The 20,596-nt window shown below is 34.2% G+C and overlaps 1 protein-coding gene across 1 annotated transcript in view; it reads right to left on the bottom strand.

The window, feature by feature from the left end:
* The window catches only part of LOC117336382 (calcium uniporter protein, mitochondrial-like), an 83,721-nt gene that overhangs the window by 15,354 nt on the left and 47,771 nt on the right, over positions 1–20,596 (bottom strand). The window contains exons 5-6 of the mRNA XM_033896890.1: positions 2,148–2,308; positions 102–305 (exon numbers count right to left, since the gene is read on the bottom strand). Of these exons, the coding sequence (XP_033752781.1) occupies positions 102–305; positions 2,148–2,308 (365 nt within the window). The remainder of the gene's footprint in view (positions 1–101; positions 306–2,147; positions 2,309–20,596) is intronic.

The following is a 20,596-nucleotide window of genomic DNA, read 5'->3' as shown; positions in this document are numbered from 1 at the left end:
ACAACTGACCTCTTTAGTGATGACGAAGTAGGCATACATGGCGATGACAACTTATCTCTTTAGTGATGACGAAGTAGGCGTACATGACGATGACAACTTACCTCTTTAGTGATGACGAAGTAGGCGTACATGGCGATGGTGGTGCCGTATGTGATGAAGTAGGTAACAGGCTCCATGATATCCCAGGAATAGTCCCACCATGTTAGTCGTGCCAGTACTCCAAACTGGACGCCCATCAGACCGAGCCCTACCCATGCCAGGTTCACAGTACGTTTGCTGGCCTTCACCTCTAGCTCTTTTCGAACCTGACAAGGAAATTATGAAAAAATTAAAGTATGTTTGTGAAAAGAGCATACCATACATACTCCCACCTTAATGACATAGGATTTAGTCCAGAGTTCATAAACATGTCAAAATTAGAAAAAAAAAAAAAAAAAAAACCCAAAACATTCATTGCACAGTATTAAAGTTTGATCCCAAAAAGAACTTTCATGTAAAATAACCTGTTGTGTATCGGCATCCTATGTTTATCATGAATGCAAGACTTCATAACCTAAAACTTCAACCATGAAATGTCAAAATTTGGATAGAAAAGGATGTATAATCTTCGCGTTATGTTTGACTACAGGAGAGCTCTCTTGAAAAACATCTTCATAACCTTCTGATTTGACAGTTCAGTATTTATGTTTGTCTCATGCAAAATATCAGTATCCTATCACTGTTAATGAGTACAGGACAAAATTCCTCATAATACTAAAACCTCAATTTTCATACAAATGCCACTTTACAGACCAATAAACACAGGGCATTAAGATGATGCACACAAGCTTGCCCTGCGCTAGTTGTCTTGTATCTTACCGATACCATTATAATAGTTTTCAGAGTTACCTCCCTTCGGACATTCCTTTGAGAACAAAATTGATTTTATATTGATGACTACAACCATTTGAAATTTGATCTTGGGAGACATATTGCATAGGATATACAAGTTTTTACTCCACTTCGTCCCTAACATCATGATGTGCATTTTTCTACACTGTCAACATCGATCACCTGTATCTATAAAATGCTACATAGTGTTTGTTGTTTTAAAAAGTTATCAGTAACCGCACTGTTACAAGGCTTTTTTAATAGTGCTGCAAACATGCAATCCTCAGACGAGGACTTGAAAACAGGACTTATCTGATCAAACACCCAGTCCTGTTACACACAAATCATTTAGGGCCATTATATGTGGGTATATTTAGTTGGACGTCAAATATAACAGGAAAGCCAGAATGCATTGTCATTATATCCTGGTTGTTGTACACTAGGCTAATACTCTAACCAGTTAAGATGCCTGATCTGCAGTGATCATGCATTTATGTTCAGTTTACACAGAGATACCAGAGACATACTTGTGTAAAACTCTGTCTGGACTCCATAGTCTACACATACTGGGACCAGATCAGTCCACACAATTATTTAAAATAAATTTGTCATATGCAAATTAATCTCTAGCACAGAAGATTCTATGAAAAAAACCACATAAATTTCTTATTTTGTTTTACATTATGTATTTATACCTTTTATCTACTGTTATTTATTTTGATTCAGGTTATGCTCCAAGGAACTTCAGTTCCATTTTTATTTTAAATACCTTTAATAGTCATGGTAAGTGACTGGTTACTGAGATGTGAAATTACCTTTTCCTGTGACAATAAATGACCTCTTCTAGTGGCAATAATTTACTGTTTTTAGTGGCAAAAAGTTACCTTTTCAAGTGGCAATAAGTTACCTTTTTTAGTGGCAATAAGCTACCTTTTTTGTGGCAATAAGTTACATTTTCTAGTGGCAATAAATGACCTCTTCTAGTGGCAATTAGTTATTTTTTTCTAGTGACAATAAGTTACCTTTTCTAGTGAAAAAAAAGTTACCTTTTCTAGTGACAATAAGTTACCTTTTCTATTGACAATAAGGTACCCTTTCAAGTGACAATAAGTTATCTTTTCTAGTGACAATAAGTTATCTTTTCTATTGACAATAAGTTACCCTTTCGAGTGACAATAAGTTATCTTTTCTAGTGGTAATAAGTTACCTTTTCTAGTGATAATAAGTTACCTTTTCTATTGACAATAAGTTAATATTTCCATTGGCCAATAAGTTACCTGTTCCAGGGGAGCTAACTCCACTTTGAGGCCCTCCAGTTGTTGTAGTAATAGTTTCTCTTTCTCTACCTGGTACTGGTCTATGTGCAGTCTACAGTACAAGTCGGAGATCAAAGACTTCATGTCCGACAATTCTGCTACATGTTCACTTGGTAGCGCTTCTGTTAACACATAAAAAAGAATCATTGTAAATTATTACAAAACAAAATATCCATTTCAACAGGATAAATTGCAGCTTGCTTCACACAATCAAACGATTGATGGAATGAGCTTGGGGAAATATTTGGCGATAATTTTTCTTTTAGTTCAATAATGTGACACTTGCCCTATGTACTGGTTGTTACATTCTCGTGTTTGATCAGGCTATGCTCATGTATAATTGAATTGGATTGAAGAAGATTAAGTGATAGATTCACCCTCGAAGAGTACTCTGTAGCCTGTACCAGAGCGAATGTTTATAATATAATTTGGTATGTCAGTCAAAAGTCTGTAGACATTATTTCCTTTTATGTTATATGTGACTGAGAATGCTTGCTTGCTTGCTTGCTTGCTTGCTTGCTTGCTTGCTCTACCATTCAATGTTGGCTTCTGACACTTCCATAGGAGTGCTGGTTGATATTTGAAAATTGGAATCTAACATATTCCACAAATTTTATTGCTCAATTCAACAACAGATTCAGCAGTTTAGGCTATGGCTATCTGATTTCTCTCCATGTATCACAATAGTTCATAGCAAGCATTTAATACTTACATATATTTATACATAAATTATAAAAAATGATGCTTTTCTATTTTTTCATTCTGCTTTAAACTTTTCACAGATGAAAATATTGGAATTTCAAAATACTGAAAAAAGCTGTTTTTGCAGGTAAATAGTTTGAAATATGAGAGGGAAATATTTCCAAAAAACTGAATTCAGTATCAAAATACTGGAAGTTTTCAAAACATTTTTGTGTTCTTTTCTATCGGCAAATAGATATCAGTTGTTTTTTTTTTTAATACATGTACATCCATATTTGATTTTATTAGGACGAATTTGTTAATTTATCTAAATTACTGGGAATTCATGTTCGTTAAATGAAAAAAGATTTCCTCACACAATTTGGTTGTTAAGTTGCTCAGGACATCAAAAGATTCTATAAACAAAGGAAACACACACAATTTTCTCTTGTCACATCTGGAACTTTCAGAATAGACTGGGATACCTTTTAAGTGATACAGAGAGGCCTGCTATGTAAAACCCATACAAATATATCTAAACAGCCTGGTTTGTATTTCTAAGACTACTAGAATGACAGCCAGAAACATTTATATTTATACAACATCAGTTGTAGGGAATCTCGTAACACCACTGCTAATGCTAATCACAGCATGAGATTTAAAGCCCCCCCCCCCCCCCCCCCCACACACATCACACATAAAGAATACATTGCTATTATAAAGACCATCTTCATAAAGAAAATGAACTGCATGTAACCCCTGTAAATTATGTACCGTAACATACAGTTATTTATTCTTTTTGTATCTAATATTATATATTTATAAACTGCTGTCTAAGCATAAAATTTTGTCCAGCCTTACAAAAGTCGAGGCCAATTTGCACATGTTTAATGCACAGATATCCAATTATTAAAAGGAAGTATGCCTACCATCCCTTGTAAAAAGCTAAATCTTCCTTAAAGTGAGGAAAAACATTTTTACCGCATTCTTAAGTATTGAGTAAATGTCAAACCAGGATACAATCTACTTACATTAGGTTATACATAGACACCGCAGATAAATACATCGTTTGTTATCTGACATTCCAACACAATTTTAGAAAGTTTATGTGATAACGACTCATGATCAGATGCTAAGACACTGTGTGTTCTGAAATGTATTCTTACTTTTCATATAATTTTGTGTGTATTTCCACAACTGATGAGGCAAAGTTTTATTGCAAAAACAATAATATATTATTATTATCATTATATAATGAAATGCGAAGCACATTAGAGTAATTTTATAAATTACACAGTGTGCTTTATAAATTTTATATATTATTATGATAAACAGGTTGGAGTTGTCTATTTGTTAAATTAAATAACAATTAGAACTCTCTGGTTATACTTCGTTGTAGATGATATATATATATACGCATATTAAATATTATAATATTATATTATTATATATTACAATATTACTTGTATTCTGTAGAATAGTAATAATGGTATGATATCCCTATGAAATTTTCTACATAAGAATGTATAGACAGAGTATCTACACAAATCATATAAAATTGTCACATTTCATATAAATTGTGAAGTTATTTCCCTTTATCTCATTGTCCATTTTCAATATGACCATAACATACATGCATTGACAGCTATGAACCAATGTTTTATTTTACACATTTAAAAAGATGTTACTTTACAATGCTGAACTAATCTGCGGTGATGCCGCAGTTCATTTTATACTGCAGGGTTTAGCAGACAAGAATTTGTCTTTAAATCTATAATGATTCATTCATTAAGTTGAATCCCGAAGTGATTGTAGACATCAATTTGGCCAGTATCATATTTCTTTACTAGTGGCTGTGAATATCTTAATGTCCATCCCCCACACTTACCCACTGACCTTTCTGTCAATGGGCTGCTTACAAGGAAAGCCACTTACCGGCTTCCTGAAACTTGGATCTGTACCGTAATTCCTATATAATACCTATTATCTTTTGCGATAAATAAAAAGTCTTCCTTTTTAATTAATTTTTAATCTATCTACTTCAAACTATTGGTTCAAACACACTGATATCCTGTACACTTAGCGACAGGTTTGATTATCAAACCATATCCTCCACAACAGCTTTCTACAAGCAATACACAATGTATGTTCTCATATTTTACAATATCGTTCCTAATAAATGTAAATCTCTACATTCAATCACGCAATAGTAATATTTCAATAATAAATGACAGTACATTTCGTACTTCAAATTTACTTCATAAATATGCAAGGGGCCCAATGGGCCTGTATCGCTCACTTGGCTCTACAGCAACTTTGAAGTTGATCTAGGTCATTTCTGCAGATATATACTATGCTGATTACCATTTTATACCTTTATTCAGATATCAGAGTAGGCTACGTTTATTCATGTCAATAATTTCAGGGAAGGTGAGCTAAAAACTAGAAGATGTCTGTAAGACATAAATGCCCCCACTGCCGCTTGACACCCTGACGAAATGTACATATCGCGTAAAAAACAATAACAAAAACATTCATGACATAGCACGCGCTGCCATCACATCGAATCAACCCGCAATGTTATTTTGTTAAACCTTTAAGTTATATTATTTATTTATTTATCTATTTATTTATTCTTTTACTTTTACCATCTGTACAACACCTAAGATGTTTCCTAATTAATCATAGTAGGCCCTCGTCGAATTAAGTACCGGCCGAGGGTTGATCGTTTTTACAACATTACGATATTTATTGTTGTTTATACCTACTATATTTGTGTAACTGTTCCATATTCTATGTCTATATGTGATCGTATGAAATTTACCTGTGTCTTGATAAAGGGGCAGATTGCCTCGAAAATTCGACAATTTACTTGTCTGTACTGTCGTTATTACTACTTGACATATACAGAGGAGCCCACTTATTTGCATATCGGTTATTTGAATATCCCGCTTATTTGCATAAAATTCTCAGGTCCCAAATTTTTTTCTTCTTTATCTTTGTATTTCAATCCCGTGTATTTGCATCGACTAAAACACCGACTCCCGCTTATATGCATATAAAAATTCCAAAAAATCGAAAAATTTTAATTGATTTTAGGGTATTTTTGTGATTTTCCCGTAATAAAAGTTTTATGAAATGTTTTTTTAACTTACATATTGATTCGACACGATGTACAACGTTATCTAATCATTGGTTCACACTTTGTCATTACAGGTTACGTTCGATGTATCGATATCGACATTTAGTTATTATCCAGACCATATCAGTAGCATTGTGCAGAAGAATTACTGAATAAAATATTAACATGCCTCATCTTTTGATGAGATTTGTTTATTTATTATAGCATCGATCCAAACCTGTGTTTTGTGCACTTGAACACTCGCTGAGGCAGATTGCGATCGCCATGATTGTTTACTAGGCGCGTTGCATTGTGGGGGCATATGTGTAATGAACGACAACTCTTTTTGTGTGTGCGCCATTTTCCAAAACGAACCCAAACAACAATACACATGTCACGGTCATTTAAGACAGTCTATTGCTTCAGCAGTTCATCATCTATGATCAAACAACTAATATACTCATAGCAGGAACACAACGCATCTCGAGACGATAATGAATGTTAGGCTTAATTGAAACGATGACATTGTAGTGCCAACCCACGCGTGTATGACCGATATCGGACCCAGAGTGACGAGTAACTTTAGTAAACAATGAAGTGTATGCAAATATTTTTGTTTGTACATTTACAAAGAATAACAACCCATGTATTTCGTATTTACTCTTATATTTTAAATAATGTTTTTTTAGAAATATATTTTTAATGCAAATAACGTAAACAATCATATAGCGCCCATTTTGAGTACCGACCTGACGATCTACACGTGTATAAGATGGGCCAAAACCCAACTCCGCCTATACGAATACTCCGGTTATTTGCATATTTTGTCATGGAAAAAGGGCTATGCAAATAAGCGGGTTGCTCTGTATTATAAATATAATATATATACAGTAGTACTGAATTTGTCCTCATGAGTGACTATTTCCTCTCTTTTCACCTGGATACAAACTGGCCGACTTACTCCAATCTACCAACATATATCTGCTCTACACTTCATGACTATAGGTCAAAAGGTCAATTTTATTTTTATTTTGTATAAATTTCATTACTGACCCAGCCTTTAGTAATTATGCTGGTTATTTTAGTCAACAGATGTCCGTAATGATTATTTGAAAATGACCCGACAAAGCCATTGTTCCAGTCATATCAGACAGACAGAGGAACAACCTCATTTAAAACCAGTATATTAAATAAAATGTCCTTTGATGATGGAGTTTGATAGGAATGTTGGTAGATGTCGATTGTAGATATTCAGTGATACTGTGAAATCTGACTTTATCAACATTGTATGGGAATAATCAATGTGTCGGATATGACAGTGTGTCGGTATAGTCAGTGTTGGCATTGACATTGGAGTATGTTGTTGTTCCGATGAATATGGTCGCATGATAAAGGATTTTGTTAAAGTCAGTGGTTGGTAAAGTTTCACTGTACAGGCTAAACATGTAGTCATACTAGTATATGACCCATTTCCTCCCCGAACTCTAGTATGACTATTCCATGAGTAGAGGTCAACAACAGCTCTGTTATATATACTTGAATATAAATCAATTAAATATCTGGTGAGATGCTCACAATAAAATGAGTATTACCGTAATATAGATATCCATATTAAAAGCAAATCTAGAAAATGTTAGACATGAATATCCCTGCTTCTACTTGACACCCCGAAACACAGTTTAGTAAGGATCGCATCAGCAGTTCCTGAGATTAGCTAGTTACATTGGAACAGGACGGTACAGGACGGGACAAGGGTAACAATATATTCCACCCCATTTCATTGCAGGGGCATAAAAAACTGTCAAGTTGTCAATGCAGGGTGTATATATGGTTAAAGTCTGTATCTTACATTTGATAACATTTCACTGGATATTGTGTACAATTTAAAAACAGACAGGAATACTTGTTTTATGCCTGGCTTCGATCAACTTTATGAATGAAAATCTTTAACAATCCAGAGAGGCAAAGAGCCCTAACTTCAATTATACTTATAATGCAAAATAAAAGCAAAACTGTCAAAGACTGACAGAAACGGAGAATTGATGAATATCCTATGAAAGAAGACAAAACATATCTTGAATAAAAACTCAATAGTTCTGAGATTTTCATTTGTCCCTGTGTATGAAACGGAAATATCTTGGTCTGTGTCAGTGTGTGCCAGCATCTCCCCCTAATGACTCCATAAGCCACGTCTATCTGACTACACACACAGCCGGGGCTCCCCATGTCAAGGTTTACTCTGCTATAACAATGGGTTTGAAGTTTGTGTGATCGATTGCAGGCTAAATTCTCTGATCAATTTTACAACAATTGAATTTCATCCAAAAAAGATAAGAGTTAAGTCTTGCAATGTTGGCAGCGAACAGAGTTCCTGTGGGCCGTCTTATAACAATGAAGGAGTCTGCAGTGGAGAAAATGAAGACGCACGATACGGAAAGTCGGCAGAGAGTTTGGGACAACACACAGTAACAATACCCAATCACATCAGTCTCCACTGTCTTGTACTACAGATAAGCCTTTGACATTTTGAAAATGAAATTCTTCATTTCATTGAGTTAATTTCATCATCAATATTTTTGGCAAGCTAAGGTAAATGAGTATTTATCTAATAGCATGTACGGCTATAGCTATTTTTACTAGTTAAATGTTTGTAGCAAATATTATGTAAAAAAAGATCTCTCCATAGATATAAGATACATTTGTAAAGTTTATTCTAGACTCGTTATTCAAAAGTCCTCACCTATATAGATCACATCAGGATGGGTGTCAGCGAGACATATCAAAAATAAAAGAACGCAGACAGGAGCGATAGAAACAACAGGAAAGGCAAGGATAAGATAATAATCTGGTTTGTTTTAATGAGGACAGAAATCTATTTTGGCCTCTTTAATATATAGGACACAATAGAAATTCCCTAAGTCTGCCAGGGCCCCACATAAAGTCACCTCCTAAGACCTACATGCTGGAGCATATAGGACTTAACTGCTGCAAGTCTCTAATGTCACCTCCACAAATTAAGGACATGGCGAAAACCAGTCGGACCCTGGAAGCTAGGGGCCCAGCAGGATTAAAGCAACTATAACTGTAGATTTCATAGTCATTAAATGGTGATTTCTTCTTTTAAACAGTGAAATGGGTTTAAGATACAGTGATTCATGAGCCTATACCATAAACAAGAGGCCCATGGGCCTGAACGGTCACCTGAGTTTTGATATATTTTAGCATATTTGACCCATGGGACCTTGAATGAAGGTAAGGTCATTCATTTGAACAATCATTATAGCCCTTTACCCATGAATGCTACAAACCTAATATGAGGTCTCTGGGCCTTTAATTTTGGTTATCAAGAAGACAAGTCTTTTAAAGATTTTAGCATATCTGACCCCTGTGACCTTGAATAAAGGTCAAAGTCATCCATTTGAATAAACTTGATAGCCCTAGCCTTCATCCCAGCACGCTACAGACCCAATATCAGGTCTCTGCGTCTGTTGGTAACTGGGAAGAAGTTGAAAATATAAATTGTTTACAACGCACGACAGACGCCACCAGACAAAAGGTGATTGCAATAGATTAACTGAGATTACGAGATTTAAAACACTGTTTACCTGATGGGTTGATGTTTGTAAAGAATGCTAGATGGACAAAGCCGATTGTAGTCACATAGGTGGGAGTGACAATTTGAAGTCCCCACATCGTTCTGCTTACAAGCGATAATAAATGCATAGTTATTGTTTTGTACCGATTTAGGTATTTTGAAAACACGTTGGACACTCTCAGTTTTTGTAATTAAGGTCAAGTCTTATTTTTGTTATTATTATTTTTTTTTTTTTAAATTTTATGTTCGTTAATATTTTCCAACTGTAATTTTTACAGTTATACAATGTAGCTGCTTTAACTTCTTAAAACATACAATGACATACAACAGTAACAGTTCAAGACTTCTACTGTTAAGACTTATACTGTAAAGACTTATACTGTAAAGACTTATACTGTTAAGACTTATAATGTTACGACTTATACTGTAAAGACTTATACTGTAAAGACTTCTACTGTTAAGACTTATACTGTAAAGACTTATACTGTAAAGACTTATACTGTAAAGACTTATACTGTTAAGACTTATACTGTAAAGACTTATACTGTTAAGACTTATACTGTAAAGACTTATACTGTTAAGACTTATACTGTTAAGACTTATACTGTTAAGACTTATACTGTTAAGACTTCTACTGTAAAGACTTATACTGTTAAGACTTCTACTGTTCAGACTTATACTGTTCAGACTCATACTGTTAAGACTTATACTGTAAAGACTTATACTGTAAAGACTTATACTGTTAAGACTTATACTGTAAAGACTTATACTGTAAAGACTTATACTGTAAAGACAAGACTTATACTGTAAAGACTTATACTGCTACGACTTATACTGTTAAGACTTATACTGTTAAGACTTATACTGTAAAGACTTATACTGTAAAGACTTATACTGTAAAGACAAGACTTATACTGTTAAGACTTATACTGTTACGACTTCTAATGTTAAGACTTATACTGTTACAGAGTTTCTGGCCAAGTCCCCACATTAAAGAACATGCATACAAAGCACTAGTCAGACCAAAACTGGAATACAGCTCTTCTGTATGGGACCCACGTTACAAGTGCAGCGCAGAGCAGCACAGTATGTCTCAAACACACACAATGCACCAAATACAACGGCCCAATCACCAAACATGAAGGATTCAATCAAGATATACTATTTTACAAAATAATACCTAACATATCACCTATAAATCCATCAATCCCTACACTCACAAACAACATACAGCCATCTATACTCAGACAAATACATGTACATACAAATCTCTGCTACAAAAACACTTAGTATGATCAAACAATCACTCCAAAATTGAAAATACCATTCTATTAAATCTAACCCTTTAATGCACAGAACACTGTAAATTCATCTTTACTCTAGCAGTCTGAGTTAGACTACCGGCCCATAGAGATAGAAAACTTTTACTGAGTTTGATTACCAACCCATAGAGATAGAAAACTTTTACTGAGTTAGACTACCGACCCATAGAGATAGAAAACTTTTACTGAGTTTGACTACCAACCCATATAGATAGAAAACTTTTACTGAGTTAGACTACCGACCCATAGAGATAGAAAACTTTTACTGAGTTAGACTACCAACCCATAGAGATAGAAAACTTTTACTGAGTTTGACTACCAACCCATAGAGATAGAAAACTTTTACTGAGTTAGACTACCGACCCATAGAGATAGAAAACTTTTACTGAGTTTGATTACCAACCCATAGAGATAGAAAACTTTTACTGAGCTAGACTACCGACCCATAGGGATAGAAAACTTTTACTGAGTTTGACTACCAACCCATAGAGATAGAAAACTTTTACTGAGTTAGACTACCGACCCATAGAGATAGAAAACTTTTACTGAGTTAGACTACCAACCCATAGAGATAGAAAACTTTTACTGAGTTAGACTACCGACCCATAGAGATAGAAAACTTTTACTGAGTTTGATTACCAACCCATAGAGATAGAAAACTTTTACTGAGCTAGACTACCGAGCCATAGAGATGGAAAACTTTTACTGAGTTAGACTACCAACCCATAGAGATAGAAAACTTTTACTGAGCTAGACTACCGACCCATAGAGATAGAAAAGTTTTACTGAGCAAGACTACTGACCCATAGAGATAGAAAACTTTTACTGAGCTAGACTACCGATCTATAGAGATAGAAAACTTTTACTGAGCTAGACTACCGATCTATAGAGATAGAAAACTTTTACTGAGCTAGACTACCGGCCTATAGAGATAGAGAACTTTTACTGAGTTAGACTACCGACCCATAGAGATAGAGAACTTTTACAGCAAAAGTACAGAGATTATCTGACAGTTTGGTTTTTTGGTTTGTTTTTGTTTAACGTCCTATTAACAGCCAGGGTTATTTAAGGACGTGCCAGGTTTTGGAGGTAGAGGAAAGCCGGAGTACTCGGAGAAAAACCACCGGCCTACAGTCAGTACCTGGCAACTGCCCCACGTAGGTTTCGAACTCGCAACCCAGAGGTGGAGGGCTAGTGATAAAGTGTCTGGACACCTTAACCACTCGGCCACCGCGGCCCCCTTTCTGGTTTATCAGACAGAGGAAAACTTCAGTTTACAGATCTTAGTATAGAGATCATCAGACAGAGAGGAAAACTTCAGTTTACAGATCATAGTACAGAGATTATCAGACAGAGGAAAACTTCAGTTTACAGATCACCAAAGGCTAATATAATGTCTCATTGTATATGATTATGGAAAACTCCATTACGATCAGTCATATTAGTTTTAGTATTATACCTACCTACACAAAAACAAGGTTGGAATACATGATGGTATCTCTACCAGTAACTCCATTAGAGTCAAACCACCTCCTGACCAGACTAGTCTATTGATTGTCTCATTGATGGAAGACAGACAAATTTGTTAAGCATACAGACAAATTGAGAGTGACAGAGGCAGCTAAATGATAGAGAATGGTCAGTGCTGGACGACCACATTTAGTACAAAGTACAAAACTAACTTGGGTACAATACCAATTCAAGGAATCATTTGACAGAATTTTTTTTGCTTACTTAATTTGGAAGTAATACACAATTCATTGTATTGTTTAATTTAGGAACAATTAAACACTATTTCATGGTCCTATTTAATCAGGGCAACATCAATTCATGGTCTTGTTTAATGAATCTAATTTAATTTGTTGAATTTCTTGTTTAATGAATTTAATTTAATTTGTTGAATTTACATTTCATTACTATCTTTTATTCTGTTTAAACAACATGCTTGTCTCTCTTTAACTGACGTCACTGGTTTCTTCAGTCCTCTTTATACATAAACAACAAAAAAGGTTGAAGTGGAATGAAGAACAAATTAACCAAAATGACAATAGATTTCATACAGAATGACATTAGGTTTCATACAGAATGATAATTGATTTCATTCAGAGTGATTATAGATTTAATACAGAATGGTAGTAGATTTCATACAGAATGATAATAGATTTCATACAGAATGACAATAGATTTCATACAGAATGACAATAGATTTCATAGAGAATGACAATAGATTTCTTACAGTATGACAATAGATTTCTTACAGTATGACAATAGATTTCTTACAGTATGACAATAGATTTCATACAGAATGACAATAGATTTCATACAGAATTACAATAGATTTCATACAGAATGACAAGATTTCATACAGAATGACAATGTACTTGATACAGATTGATAATAGACTTCATACAGAATGATGTTGGATTTCATACAGTCATAGAACATTTCATACATAATACTAGATTTCATAGAGAATGATAGATTATTTGCTTGTTTGCTGGGTTTACTGCCCTGAGAACAGCTAGGGTCATTTTGAGTCAGGGTATCCTTGTAGTAGCTGGTGGCTACCTCACTGAACAACTTATAGGAGGCCTGTTGCATGCCACCCAGAGCAGTAAGGGTAAAGAATGATAGAAAATTTTATTCAGAATAACAGACTTCATACAAAATAAAAAAAAAAGATTTCATACAGAATGATGAAAGACCAAATTATAGATTTCATACAAAATAACAATATTGATTTCAATCAGAGAAATAACAGATTTCATGAAGAATGACTGAAGAATTCAAATAGAATTAAAGTAGATTTTAAATGATAAAGTATTAGTTTTCACAAACACTGGTGTCATTCCTTTACTGCCAGCATTATCAGGTGATAAGATAATTACTACAACAAGATTCTTTTAAAAGATTTACAAATGCTGGCAGTCCTTCTGTTCACCTACTGTTTTATCTCTACGTGATACTGCTACATGTACATGACGTGAAATGCATGTCACAGCAGATACCCCAGGCAAACTACATCAATTTCCATTGTATTAACTTCTACCGATAACATGTTTTTAAATACTGGCATTGAGGGTGAGAAACACCAGGACGTTTTGTAGGCAGAAGATGCATGCTGGTATGAGTTAACCTACTCTGTAGCTGTTTAAAATCCTGATTTTTTTTTTTTTTTCAGATTTGGTTAGTATCAATTAGGAGATAAAATTTAGTGTAGCTGGATAACTAGAGGAGACAATGGGTCTGCCAGGCTGGGGATATTGTTGTTACAGCGACTATAACTGTAAAAGTTACTGTTAAAAAGTATATTTTCAGGTGTTAATATTTTCAACAAATATATCATAAAACTAAAAGCTTCCCTTAATTACCAAAATTAAAATTGTCCAAACCATAACTTTTTAAATACCTAAATGAGTGTGAAACAAATAACATTACAACTCCATATAGGTCCTACTTTTACCTTAATTACAAAAATAAATTGTCCGAAACCGTGGTTGCAAATACCAAAATCAGTGCAGAACAATAGCATTACCATTGGGCACCAGGTACTACAAGAATGCATATGCTACTGCTCACATGCAAAACACTGCACAGACTCGTCCTTAACCTCAAGTGGTATCATTTAACTTTTCTGTGTAGAATTCTTCACAATTATCAACTGATATAAACAGTGTTTTAAACATATAAACATAATTACATCTATAGATTTTATAGGCCCATGTGTTGTTATATCTTAAACCTATTTCACTGTTTATAAAAAGAATTTGGCGTTTAATGAGTATACATTTTACACTTACATTAGCTTTAAAGAATAAACATTATACTCCCGACCTACACCATCCACCTGCCATCTTTCTCAAGGTTCTGCCTTAGCTGTTCAGATTCTGTTTAATGCTTTAATTATCAGCCTCACAGTTATCCTTTAACTGTTTATCACTGATAAATTAATCATCATTAAAACTTAAACAATTTTCAAAATAAAGTAAAAACATTTTAAATGAATACAGTTTGAATATCCTGATGTCAGATACAAAGTTTGTAGTTACTGTTAAAATTTCATTTTCAAGTATTTTCTTCCAATGGAGATGATATACCACTTTAAAAATTTCAATGTACATTGTATATATCAAAATCAACTAAAAATTTTCATATTCAGTAATCTATCTTTTTTTTTATATTTTGAATGGCAGACTATTCAGACAAAAATATCTGTTGGAGCTAGGATTTTCTTTCCCAAAGGACACCAATTTTACAAAATTTTACTTTCAAAACTCCAGATATCAATTCTGATCTAGCTTCTATACATATAGCTTTCTCCTGGAAACTGAATAAAACATCAATATCTTGTAACCCCCGGATCTTACAGCCAAAAACTTTGGGCCTCAAAATCAATGTTGTTGATATGATCTTGTCTGACACATACAGACACTTTATTTCTCATTGATAGAGAGTAACTTCTTCAGCCAATTCAATAAGGCCATCACATTGGTGACTAGAAATTCTAAACAATACAGATCATCTACTGTACAACATTACAAAAGGTCTCCTGTGCCTGTATAAACAAGCTATAGATAACAGCTGAAACAGAAATTGCACCAATGATTGCTTCAGCAATTAGATTGTTCAACTTAATGCTTAATCCAAACACCTAAACATTGGTTATTTTAAAGGATTCAAATGACTGAGATTTGATACAAAAGGCAGACAAATCTACTTTGTTAAAAAATGATACACAAATGTATACTTTTTTGCTAATTAAGCATGTTCTTGGCACAAATCATATATTCTTGAAACCTTTTTTCTAGTTGCCATGGTATCTAGCCTGAGTGATTTTTTTTTCAATTTGTATTTAAAATGAAACCTACAGGAAGGAATTATACTGCATTACAGACATCCATTAGAGCTTTATCTACTGTTGTACAACAGGTCTTCAACTACAGTGACGTCTTTCTACCACATTACAGCTTATCCCAAAAGCATCACAACAGTTCCAATTGACTAATCTGAAGGGTACCGATGTAAATATTGCCTTTTTAAAACTGACTTGTAATAAGTTAAAATTAGAACCAGACCAATACAGAAAAGTAACATTTTCAATCCACACTCAGGTCAGCCTTTTGACAACATTTCACCCAATTTCCTTTATCCTGACACACAAAAGGTACACATCAACTAAAAGGAATGTTTTCATCAGCTAACATACATATTTTATATATCCACCAACAATATTTGCAATCCCATTTTCAACAGTTTTGAAAATGGCCACCATCGCCAGGACACAAGTTCCCACAAGATTGCAATGTAAACAAATCTTGGGAAAAGAGGTTTCCAATGAGATTTTGGTTACATGATTAGCTATATATGGTGGTAGCTTTGAAACTGTTCTGAAAGGAGATGGTAAAGAAAGCGCAAGTCTCAAATTGATGAGGTTAATGGAATCTAATGGAAGATGTCCATTCAGATAGGAGTTTTGGTTTTCAATAGAGGAATTACTGGTTCTGATATCAAATAACATTAAAAAGTCCATGCAGACAACACAAGCTGAACAAAATTAAACATTGTTAGAGCTCAGCCTATTTCAAAATAATGACCTTGACCTTTGACCTGGTGACATCCATGACCTTTGGTCACGCAACTCTTGATTCCATTCAACTCTGCTTCATTATGTATTATTATGTATTTTACAAGTCAGGAATGCGAAAACTAACCTAGACTTTTGACCCTGAATGACCTTGATCTTTGGTCACATCACTCCAGGTAAGACTCAAATCATTTCTTCATAATTTCATTACAAAATATTTACCAGTTGAGAAATGGAAAGAATTGAATAACTCAATAAGTATGGTTGAATAGATAACTAGACTTTTGACTACTTTTAATTTGTTTTCAATATGGATGTATTTTTCTCACCTGCTTGTACCCGCCTGTTATACCATATATATATACTATAATCCATACAGAAGCCATCTTGTCTGTGAAAGAATGCAGATTGAGCATTCCTGTTCTATAAATATATTTGCATATAAATGACATTCTGTTCCAGTCTTAGAGTGCTCATCAATAATGCAATACAAGACATTAGGCCCCCCTCTGGTACAGGATACGTTCGTGCACAATGGTAGAGTAAGACTGGCATGAACAAGGGACAAACACAATCGTTGTGGTGTAACTTAGGCGTGACAAACTGTGGAGTTGATCTGTGGAGGAATGCTATGTACAACACCGACACACATTCAACTAGTGTGAACAAAAGTGCTTTTTTTGTGATTTGAGAAAGAAATTCTTTTGGTATTGAACATTTCTCTCAAATCTCTTACGATTACATAGTTACCAGGTAATGTGTGTTATATACCATATCTATCCTCAAACTTTAAGCTGTCAAAATTCAAAACAGACACTTTTCAGTCATTTTGTTTCCAATCAGTCTCAAAATTCAAAATGCACAACAACAGGGGAACCTGTCAAAATTCAAAATAGTCATCTGTCAGGCATTTATAGACAGCCGTACCATGGACGAAGGCGATTTGAATAGCCCACCATTTGATGATGCTGGGCTAAAAATTGATGATTTTGCAAAGATGAAGGGGCCTTATTCATGAGCAGCGGCTTATATGCAGGTAAACTCATTTAGGTGTTGATTACGATGGCCATATTCCTTTTATTTAGATATCAAATAAGTCCAGATTTTTAGACGAACAAATTCATGAGTTTACTCCATTGAAAATATTGTTATTTTCCATGTTAGGAGTTAATGAGATTGCTGAACTTATGAAAAGGTGAGTTTTACTCCCACTGAGAATTCAATTTGAAACTGACATGCATGATACCCAACACACTCTAGTATCTGTGTAAGGGTTCATGAACCTTGTCACTGCATGCCCACAAATACCTACAGTAAGTATATAGAGCATCCTATAACTAAGTCTACTTCGGATATCTTATTATATCTATAATACCACAGCAAAGTCATATTATACTGAGACACATAATATTGAATGATTCAAATTTAGTCAATTACAATTACAGGATAAGTGTGCCCTCTTAAACCCTCATATGCCACAGTGACAATGAATTTGAGAAGAATGCTAACAACGATGTGTTGGGGTGGTTTGGGATACAACATCTCGCCCAATTACTCACAATGACAAAGATTAAATAGAAAATGTTCAGATGTTTAAAAGAGTATTTTAGATGAGTAATTTGAAGTGATCAGACATGTGACCCCATGCTTTAAACGGACAATGACTTCATGGACCTTTACAAAACAAGAATGATGATCTTACCATAATGATTAAACTAAATCTCTGCAGGCAAAACACTGTTATATAGTGACCTTATGGTTGTGACCTTGACCTTTTCAGAGATGAAAATGGACTAAGGGCAAAAAGGCTGAACATTAGATTACTCAATCTTTTCAATGGGAAATATTACAAGTTTACATTACACTGATATTCTCAAAAAGGCCGAAATCAGCCAATCAGCTGATCATTTTCATCTCTGCCTTTTGTATCAATGTGTGGTATGAAGCAGTGTACATTAATTTTTCATATTATTCCTATCTAAAATTCCCATCTCAGATACAAATTTTATCAAACAATTTAAGTGGTTCAGTAATTACAGTCTAAAAAGGGATAAATTTCAAGGTTGACAACTTTTTGAAATTTCCATTTCCGAGATTAAGTTGAATCCAGCTAGGTGTTTGAATTTTCTAGCATAGGAAAGTAAATTTATAGACCTTTTTCATGTATACTGAAACCTTAAAAATAAACATTTTAATCTTCTCATTCTCTTGAAATGAACAGATTTTTAAAGTTATGAATTATGATGAAGCCTTACTGTTAATTTATGTCTAAATATATAGGGTCCAAAATCTGATTTATCCTCCAGTCCTATCCTGTGAACCTAAGATTGTAATACACTGTGTATTACTAATAAATGTTCACTACAGTAAGTGGCTACTATATACTCCTTCATACTTATATAAGTGGTCCTGTTAGGCCATCCTAAACATTATCTTGATTTGCTGAAACCAGACAAATGGTTGTTAGTACTAACATGAAACAAACAAAAATAAACCTTTTTTCCCCGGCCTCCTCCCATATAATAAGTAAAACACATATCATAGGGTTCACATTTGGAATGAACCAAACAAAAAAAAGCAGTTCCTGGTTTGAAATAGTCCACAGCTGATAACTGTTTCAAATAATAATAAATTTCATTTTTATCTTGCAACAGAATTTTTGCCATTTTTTTCATCAAGGTTTATCCAAAACAAGTATACATATTTTTTTCTTTTAGCCTTTAACTTATTTTCTAGAAATATTTCTTTTGAAAGTCACAGGGGAGACAACCTATGTACAGACTAAGAATGACATTACCTTATAACTACTTATGAAAGTTACAAGGGAGACAACCCATGTACAGACTAAGAATGACATTACCTTATAACTACTAAAGAAAGTTACAAGGGAGACAACCCATGTACAGACTAAGAATGACATTACCTTATAACTACTAAAGAAAGTTACAAGGGAGACAACCCATGTACAGACTAAGAATGACATTACCTTATAACTACTAAAGAAAGTTACAAGGGAGACAACTTATGTACAGACTAAGAATGACATTACCTAATAACTACTTATGAAAGTTACAAGGGAGACAACCCATGTACAGACTAAGAATGACATTACCCAATAACTACTTAGGAAAGTTACAAGGGAGACAACCCATGTACAGACTAAGAATGACATTACCTAATAACTACAAGCAGATCACCTATGAAGACCAGTCTACTGGTTGACATCATCCGTCACTTATTGGAAACAGGTGTGATAGCAATAATTAGAGGTGTATACATACAGCAGCTACTGTGCACACTTACAATCTACTGGTCTTCACAAGTGTACACACACATACAGCTCAAACCAAGTAAATACTTATAGCAGGAATCGCAGCAGTATACAAATACTGAATTACTCTATCAACATAATGGATTTATCACACCTAAGAATGTTGGGGTTCTTTGGTGATGGTCTGCTGAAGTATAACTGAAGAGGAATTCATCAAAGTCCATATTACCCCTAGCCTCCCCCATGATAATAGCCCACAAAATATTTATTATCAGGAAAATAATTAAGATGAATACATAAGATTTAATGAAAAATGAGCTTTCTGAGTGATGACCAAAATGATATGACTACCTGAATATCTTAAATGTTTCTGAAGCTATAAACTTGTTAATGATGTCCATATCCTTCAGATGCCCTACCAAGCATGCTTAGTTGAGATGTGAAAATAGGGCAGTCTGTGAAAGTGATGATAGTTACTGCCCAATACACAGAGAAGATGGAATATCAGGACTGCCAATGTCAGCTTACTGCTAAACATTACAACTGAGAATTTGTTTTAGTTAAAGACAAGTGTCCATTTTTATTGACAAACAAATGTCAGTATTACAATTGATTAGTGTATAAACAATGCTAAAGGTTTACAAACAAGCGCCACAATTGATGACAACTATATACACATCATGTGACTCTGCAGATAAATGTCAAGGTCACAGAAAAATGTCAAGGTAACTGACAAATGTCAAGGTTACAGACAAATGTCAGGCACATGTCAAGGTAACAGACAAATGTCAAGGTTACAAACAAATGTCAAGGTTACAGATGCATGTCAATGTAAC

The sequence above is a fragment of the Pecten maximus genome, chromosome 1, assembly GCF_902652985.1.
Source record: "Pecten maximus chromosome 1, xPecMax1.1, whole genome shotgun sequence".
NCBI lineage: Eukaryota > Metazoa > Mollusca > Bivalvia > Pectinida > Pectinidae > Pecten > Pecten maximus.
This window is presented reverse-complemented; position numbering and strand designations above follow the sequence as displayed.